This window comes from Petaurus breviceps, unplaced genomic scaffold, assembly GCF_028583685.1.
Source record: "Petaurus breviceps papuanus isolate PSGF00001 unplaced genomic scaffold, PetGlider_PUasm1.0 216, whole genome shotgun sequence".
Taxonomy (NCBI): domain Eukaryota; kingdom Metazoa; phylum Chordata; class Mammalia; order Diprotodontia; family Petauridae; genus Petaurus; species Petaurus breviceps.
The window spans coordinates 8,240,246-8,248,812 of record NW_027185867.1 but is presented as its reverse complement, the minus strand read 5'-3'; the positions used below and the strand labels follow the sequence as shown (position 1 = coordinate 8,248,812).

The 8,567-nt window shown below is 41.9% G+C and overlaps 1 protein-coding gene across 11 annotated transcripts in view; it reads right to left on the bottom strand.

Annotated features, from left to right (window-relative positions):
* Positions 1-8,567, bottom strand: part of NINJ2 (ninjurin 2) — a 147,919-nt gene that overhangs the window by 3,890 nt on the left and 135,462 nt on the right. The window contains exon 2 of one of the 11 annotated variants that reach the window (XM_069094186.1): positions 5,062-5,143. The exons of 7 other annotated variants lie outside the window; for them this stretch is intronic. Coding sequence is in view for 2 of the 4 variants with exons in the window: in XM_069094182.1 (XP_068950283.1) it covers positions 183-239 (57 nt within the window). In the remaining 2 variants the exon portion in view is untranslated. Of the gene's footprint in view, positions 1-182; positions 304-5,061; positions 5,163-8,567 lie in introns of those variants that run through there. 3 more of the 11 variants (XM_069094188.1, XM_069094184.1, XM_069094182.1) reach the window with 3 other exon arrangements.

The window sequence follows — 8,567 nt, the reverse complement described above, 5'->3', positions numbered from 1 at the left end:
GAGGAATCTTACACAGTAAGGGGAGGGCTTATTTTCGGGATAGGTCTTATTATTGGGGAAACACGGTAGTAGTGTCTGAAGCTGGATTTGAACTCAGGTCTTCCTAACTTCAGACCCAGAACTATATCCACAGTGCTATCTAGCTGCCCCCTTAACAATTGCTTCTTTCTGCCAGCACATACCCACCATATGCATCCTCTCTCAGGGACTATGCTGATGAAACTCTGAAGGAGCTCCATGAATTGGAGGCAACTCGTGCCCCTATATACATTGGAGGAATACGGGAACCCTGTCTCAAAATCTGAAGAATCCCTGGGATGCTTTCAGCATAACCTAGTTAAAAGGAACACAGATATAAGTGGTAAAGGCAGGACACTAGACCACAGCTACTCACATTGCTTGGTGACCCTTCTAGGCACCTCAATGAGGCCCTACCCAACTGGAGTTAAAAATGTAACATTAGGGGATGGCTAGGTGGCGCAGTGAGTAAAGCGCTGGCCCCAGAGTCAGGAGGACCTGAGTTTGTTCTGGCCTCAGAGACTTAACACCCACACAAAAATACTAGCTGCATAACCTTGGGCAAGTTACTTAACCCCAATTGCCCTCCAAAAAAGGCAAAAAAAAAAAAGTAACATTACATGTCCAACATCTAACTGATCTACTCCAACCTCATTTTAATGATAAGTAAACTGAGGCCCAATGTCAGAGAACAATATCCTGTTAGCTAACCCAAAGTAGAATTGGCTGTGTTGATTCTCACAAGGTAAAATAGTTAGCAAATAGGCTCAGAATTTGAACACAAGTCCTCCAACTTCATTACATTAGATCTTGATATGGGAGGGAAAGAGAGATGATGGGGTCAAAGATAATTCCAAAGTTTTGACACCAGAGCTCAGGAAATGGCATTAGATACCCACAGACTGGAGTCATTGCCCACTGATGAGCTCTCTGTTCTGGCTTTGGCCATGACTCCTTGACACAGCATAACATTTTCTTGACACAGTTAACTCTTTGATATGAATTGGAATTGATTAGTTAAATGAGATGGTTCAAGACCAGGCAACCGCAGCCTTTTCAAGCATTCTTGGCCCTAGCCTTTACAAAGGAAGCACAGCAGTATAAATGAAGAGGAATACTGAATGAAAAGCTAGAAGTCTGGATAAAGAGAATCCGGTCAGTAGCATATGGATCGGTTCACCGAAGCACAGTCAGGCAACCCCTTCTGCAAACCAAAGAACTATATGGCCCCATAGCAGCAGATTGAAGCAAAGCAAAGGAGCAATTTCTTGACCAATCATCCTAGAAGCAATAGAAAAGTTAATAAAACCAATAGCTCATACTTATATAGCACTTTAATGTTTGCAAAGAACATTGTCACATTCAGTCCTTTCAATAAACCTTATGAGGTAGGTGCTGTTATGCATGACACAGAAGTGACTTACTCAAGATCACGCAGCTAGGAAGGGTCTAATGTGGCATGCCTATCCAGGTCTTCCTAATGTCAAAGTCAACACACTGTCCATTCTTCTACTCTGCTTCTGCCACTGGACCACATTCAGTTCTTTTTTTTTTTAAGCAATTGGGTTAAGTAACTTGCTCAAGGTTACACGGCCAGTTATTTTGTGTGCGTGCCAAGTATCTGAGGCTGAAACCGATCCCAGGTCTCCCGATGCTGGGGCTGGTGCTCTTACTCACTGTGCCACCTGACCACCCCTCACATTCAGTTCTTGAACCAAAGAGAAGTTAAGTATGGAGCAACAAAGTTCAGAATCATTAAAAAGACCTTGCCCTTAGTTGATGGTGTGAATTATGGGAATTTTGCAGATCTGGGGAAGGAGTTGACTTGTCAAAGGTTCTATAGCACCTCTGAGAGATGGAGCTCAGCAAAGGGGTGAATTACTTGACTGTAACCATCCCAACTTCTTGTCTTCTGTGTGGGAGGCTCCACCTTGGGCAGTATTATTTCTTTTGTGCCGCTGGGAAGGTGGGGATCATTGGAGAGAGAAGGCTAGTTGTTTTGACTGTTTATGTGTCTGAATCCTATGAATTTTTCTGTTAGATTAAATATATACTGCCCCATATTTGATGTTTTAGACACCTAAATCATTGCATGGGAACTGAGAACTCTTTTTCCTTTGCTATAAAGATCATTTGAAGCAAAAGCTCATGACCAGATATAGTTTAGACTTCAGAGCTTAAAACCAGAAGGTATATGGAATGCTCACCAAGAGAGTGGGGTCATCGGTGATGATCCAAAGCTCAGCAGCCAAGAAATTTAGTAAAACAAAACAAAACATGCTAGAGCCTGAACATATCTGCTCTTGCTTCTGAAGAGTTTTATTCTAAAAGGCTTGAAGCAAGAGGCTGACTCTCCTCAAGATAAGAGACCTCAGCAGCCACACTTTTGAAGCCATGCAAGACAGTTCAATCAATAAGGGTGAAAAAATCTGAGAAGATTTCATTTCTATGACTGTCTGCATTGATGCTAGACATCTGGTTGAGGGTGGCTGCTTCCTAAGAGGTCTCTAAAAAAGACTATAAAAGCCCACACCTCTAATGAGGAAGAGATGGCCTGACAATCAAATGCTTCAACTGAAGCCATGAAATGGAAGCAGGCTCTATACCCACATGACCAATGGGGCTGGTCCTGCTAGTATCCGCCAGATGCTATGTATCCAGGAGAGCAGGAGCCAATGGAGCAACATCCAGCAGAGACCACATGCCCAGGGGAGACCACTAGGGATCAGGCTCAGCAGGGGAAGTGCGCTTCCAACAGCCAGTCAGATGATGCGGTTCAGTGGGAGAGGCATAATTTGACTTTCTACAAATGTGTTGTTGTCACATGTGTTCCTTATCTGTATCTATTCTTTCTGCTGATAGTTATGTGTATTTTTTTGGGAGGGTAATTGGGGTTAAATGACTTGTCCAAGGTCACACGACTAGTAAATGTGTCAAGGGTCTGAGTCCACATTTGAACTCAGGTCCTCCCGACTCCAAGGCTGCGCCATCTAGCCACCCCTGATAGTATATGTATTTGTGGGAAAGCATGCTCCCAAGTTTATGGGGAAAATATTTTCTTTTATTACTTCCATTTCATTAAATACCTTGCTTTGAACTAACCTTGTACTCTGACTGACTAGTAAAGGTAGTCACATAAGAGGCATTATAAGCTATGCTAACTTCCTTCAAGGCACCTTTTAAGAATCTCTTCCAGATCCTCCCACCTCTGGTTGTTACTTTTTTTGGGGGGGAGGGGGCAAGGCAGGGCAATTGGGTTAAGTGACTTGCCCAAGGTCACACTTCTAATAAGTGTTTTAAGTGTCTAAGACCGAATTTGAACTCAGGTCCTCCTGACTCCAGGGCCAGTGCTCTATTCACTGCACCACCTAGCCACCCTAGTTGTTACTTTTCTTGAAATTTTATTGGATACAGACCCTCAAAGTTCCTTGAAGCTGGGGTACTGCACTCCAGGGGATTCACACTGCAAGCTGAAAGACTCAGACTCTGAATATAAAACGGGGATAATAATAGTACCTGCCATACAAGATTACTATGATGATTAAACAAGAGAACATATGTAAACTGTTCCCCCTTTTAAAAATCTGTCTCTGAGTTTAATAATAACTACCTTCGTTCTTCATTTCTAACCTCCAACCCTATGGTTAAAGCTCATTCTACTGTTAGTTGCCTTATCCAGCTTGTTGTCCCCTGGTGCCTTTGCTAGAAAGGTATAAACAGCTCTGACACATGTCTAAGGAGGGAGGTTGCCCCAGGAGGAAGCCCTGATGATGGGCAGGGAAGCAGCTGGACCTGGAGACTGGATTAGCGCAAGCAGCGAAGGTCCCTGGGGATGGTGTCACATTTGGGATAGCGTTGGGGAGAGTGAAAGGAAGGAATGATTCACTTGGATTCAGTATAAACCTTCCTCTCATGTCTCAGCAGCCTCCTAAGCGAGGTATTTCTGTGTCTGGGGATCTCATTATAAGTATTTCATATGTACTAAGCTTGGCCTCTAGAGGGCAATCAGGTAACTTGTCCCAGGAGGCCACTTCCCCCAGTTTCCTAGAGGGGAAGCAACAGTGACTTGAAGTCCTTAGTGACTTGGCGTCCTGCAGGTCTGCCCTGCCTCCTTTATGGTATTTGTTCTATCCTAATTTCCAGTCTTCCTTTACTATGCACTTTGGAGAACTTTTTAGGACTGACAGCAAACTTAAGCCCTGCAGATTCTATCCACCAGAGTTAGAATATATTTATAGCTAACAAAATTACGAGAGTATCTAGGGTCTACTAGAAATGAAGAAATGGGCCTAATGGAAATTGGAAAGATTTTCAAAGAAATTAAATACAATCTACCTCTTCCTTCCATTTCCCTTGCTATTTTTTATAGGACTTCAGTTTAGGGAACTTTAATCTTTGCAAAGAAAGTTTCTCCTCAAAGATATCAAACTTTTGCATGGCAGAGAATATTTGAGAGAGGAGGTGGGTTTTGATTCTCTGAGGATGGGAATTCTCTGCCTTTCCCTTTCATGTTTTGACTGACAACCAAAAAGTTTGAATGATGCAATGAAAGAAGTTGATGAAGGGTCTCACATGTGGATTCTTAGAATGACAACTATACAAGTTTAAGATGATGAGCTGTGTCTAGACAACACTCATGTGTCGGGGTTTCAGTAGGCTACAAGTCAACAGAACCGAAGGACATGGCAGTCAGAAGAACACACATAACTTGAAGTTGAGTTGATGGAAGTACAGTGACTAGAATAAGAGAGTTGATAGTTCCACTACATTCTGACTTTTGTATTGTGCTCACATTTTAGCAAGAACACTGACAAAGTGGAGCACATCCAGAATAGGGAGATTAAAATTTTGAGAGGACTAGACACCATGATGTGCAAACCTATCCCTTATCCAAACTTCCTATTTCTGCCGGCGATACGACCATCCTCCCCAACCTTGAAACCTTAGAGTTATCCTTGACTTGCCCGTTTCTCCCCACATCCTAACAGTTGCCAACTCTTTACATTCATCTCAGCCCTAGTTCGAATTCTCAATGCTCCTCACCTAGACTGATGACCCCCTTGTTGTTTCTGTTTCCAGGGTCTTATTTTTATCCATCCTCCATGCAGCTGCCAAATTGATATTCCTGAAATACAGAACTGACCATGTTATTCCCCTCCTCGAAAATCTTCAGGGGTTCCTAATGATCCCTAGGACAAAACACAAAATTTTCAGCCTACGATTAAAAAACATATTTAATATGTCTCCCATTTATCTTTATTTATTATATTATTAATATAATTTATTACTAATATTATGTTAATACATGATCTTTATAAATATTACTTCCTTGCATGCACTTTCCATTGTCATCAGGCTGTCCTATTGGCTATTCCATCTCCTACCTCTACGCCTTTTGCATGAGTGATCCCCATGTTGGAAATTCATGCCCTCCTCTCCTCTGGCTTTTAAATCTTTCATTTCCTTCGAGGCACGGCTCAATCGCCACCTCCTATGAATCCTTTCCAGGTCCTCCCACCAACATTTGTTAGTTGTCTTGAAATTATTTTGTATGTAGTTCTCTATTTCCTTATATACATACATGTTCTGTCTTCCCCAGGAATATGTAAGTTCCTTGAAGACAAAGATTGTCTTTGTATCTTCAGTTTAGCACAGTGCCCTGTCCATAGGAGGTTTAATTAATGTTTGTTGGCCTGCATTGCACTGAATCAGTTAACAGAAATGAGGATGTTTAGCATTTATCTTTGAATATTTGAAGAACTGTCATGTTGAAGAGAAATTAAACTTTTTCTGTTTAGTCCTGGAGGACAGAAAGAAGGAGCAATTGGTGGAAATTTCAGAGAGGCAGATTTAGGATCAATGTAAATTTTTAAGAAATTCCTAACAGTCATCCTTAACTATTCATTCTCCTTCACTTCTTCCTGTTCCACCCCTTAGCAAGTCTTGTTACTTTTACCTCCTCCACATCTCTCCCATTTGTCCTCTTCTCTCCATTCACACCACAACTACCTTAGCCCTGGCCCTCATCACTTCCTACCCAGACTGTGGCAACAGCCTCTTTGTCAGTCTTCCTGAATTTATTCTCCCTAATCCATCCACATGGCTTAGGAATTGATATTCCCAAATCACAGGCATGAAAATGCCATTCCTTTGCTCAGGAAGCTTCAGTGATTCCCCAGTGATTTTAAGTTAAAATATGACTTTGTTTTTTGGCATTTAAAGCCTTGCAGAATCTGGCTTTAGCCTGTCTTTCAAATTGATTACATACTACTCCTTTGAACTCTGTGCTCCAGTAAAATTGGCCTGTTTTCTGGGACCCATACACAACATGTTGTCTGCCGCCTCTGTATTTTTGAACTGGCTATACCCCTATGTCTCTCTCTTGGAACCGATGGCTTCTCTCAAGATTCAGCCCAAGAAGCTCTTCTACTTCTAGAGGCCTTTCTCATTTCCCCTATTATTAATACCCCATTACTATGATTTTAATTTTATGAATTTAAAAAAATGTATATTATATTTACTTATCTGTGAACATGTTCTATCTCCCTAATAGAATGTAGGTTCCTTAAGATCTGGGATTACCTTACTTTTGAATTTGTATTTCTAGAACAATGCCTGGAACATAGTAGGTGCTTAATAATGATTGATTGATTGATTATTACAACTGTGCAAAAGGGGCATAGGATGCTTCATAAAGTGGTAAGTTTCCAATCAGTGATCTTTAAAGAAAGATTGGATATGCTATTTGGGGGAAATGATCTGGCAAATAACTGCATGATCTCTAGTTTCTTCCAGTTCTGACATACAAAGACTCTTCAATATATATGTCCATGTAGATAGGACTGAACTTGGGTTTTCATTTAGTATAGGAAATTTCCACTAAGGAAACTCTCTATCAACATCTGCTATCTGCAACTTAGAGTCTTAAGAGACTTGACTGGGGCCACTGAGAGACGGTAAGGTAAGTGTTAGAAGGAGGAATAGAATTTAGAACTTTTGGAACCAAGCCTGGTTCCCTGTTCTCTAGTCCACAATGCCTTTCATGATTTTTATAATAATGAGATTTTTATAGGGTTTAAAATTTACATATATTATCTCACTTCATTCATACAATAACCCCATGAGATAGGTAGCTGATATGTTATTGTCACCATCTTGCAGATGAGAGAACTGTTTCTGAGAGGTACTTTGGCCAGATTTTCTGCAAGGACTCCATTTCCTGAGTCTCTAAGGATTCTAGAGACAGCTCTCTGGTTGTTCCACATGGGGGCAGGCTGAGCACAGAGAATATTGGCTCTCCCAGGCCACCGGTCACTGTTTTAGGAGGCGGTAGAGGGAATAGGTTAAATCAGTCTTGTGCCCAAGAATCAACTTGCAGGAACAGGGAGCACTGTGAAAACAGGATTCTTCAACAACTCGGCAGTTTCAGAAAGACGAGTTCCTAGGTGTGGTTGGGCTGACATGAAGCACACAGTGTCAAATGTGATTTCAGATGTGCACATACACAAACCAGTATGGACCTGTGTGAATGTGTGCCCTCAATGCCATGCCAGTGTTTGTGTTGAGATCATAGCATTCAAAGCTATAGAGAAGGGGCTTTAGAAAGCATCGAACCCAGAGGTTTGTACCTTGAGGTCTACAAATTTGTGTTTGATATTTTGATAATTATCTTTCAATATAATTAGTTTCCTTTGTAATTCTATGTATTTAAAACCATTCTGAGGAATCCATAGGCTTCACCAGACCACCAAAGAGGTCTGTGACAAAAAAAGGTTAAGAATCCCTGGTTAGCCCAGTCTCCTTCATTGTAGAGATGGGCAAACTAAGGCCAAGAGGGATCAGGTGACTTGTGCACAATCACACAGAGAGTAACAGAGCTGGGAAGTGGACCAGGTCCTGTGATTCCACAAGAATAAATTCCAGTTCGAGGGATTAAGGTTAAAAATGGAGAGTAGGCAAGACCCTAAAAGACATGACAAAGAGAAGGTTTTTCTTCTCTGGGGGTCCATTCTGCTACTGACTACACAGGGCTATGTAAGGCATTTAACTACTCTATGCTTCAGTTTTCTCATCTCTAAAATGAGGGGGTGAGGCAAGTCAGCTTCAGTCATGTCTGACTCTTCATGACCTCATTTGAGCTTTTCTTGGCAAAGATACTGGAGCTGTTTGTCATTTCCTTCTTCAGCTCATTTTACAGATGAGGAACTAAGGCCAACAGGGTTAAGGGACTTGCTCAGGGTCACACAGTTAAGAAGCATATGAGACCACAACTGCCCTGCCTTCCCCCTCCAAAAAGCAGCAAAAAAAAAGAAGTGTGCTGTGGGGATGGGGGCGACTAGGTGGCTCAGTGAGGAAAGCGCCGGCCCTGGAGTCAGGAGGACCTGAGTTCAGATCTAGACTCAGACACTTAACACACACACACACACAAAAACTAGCCGTGTAACCTTGGGCAAGTTACTTAATCCCAATTGCCCTCCAAAAGGAGGAGGGGGAAGAAGAAGAAAGAAGAAGAAGAAGAAGAAGAAGAAGAAGAAGAAGAAGAAGAAGAA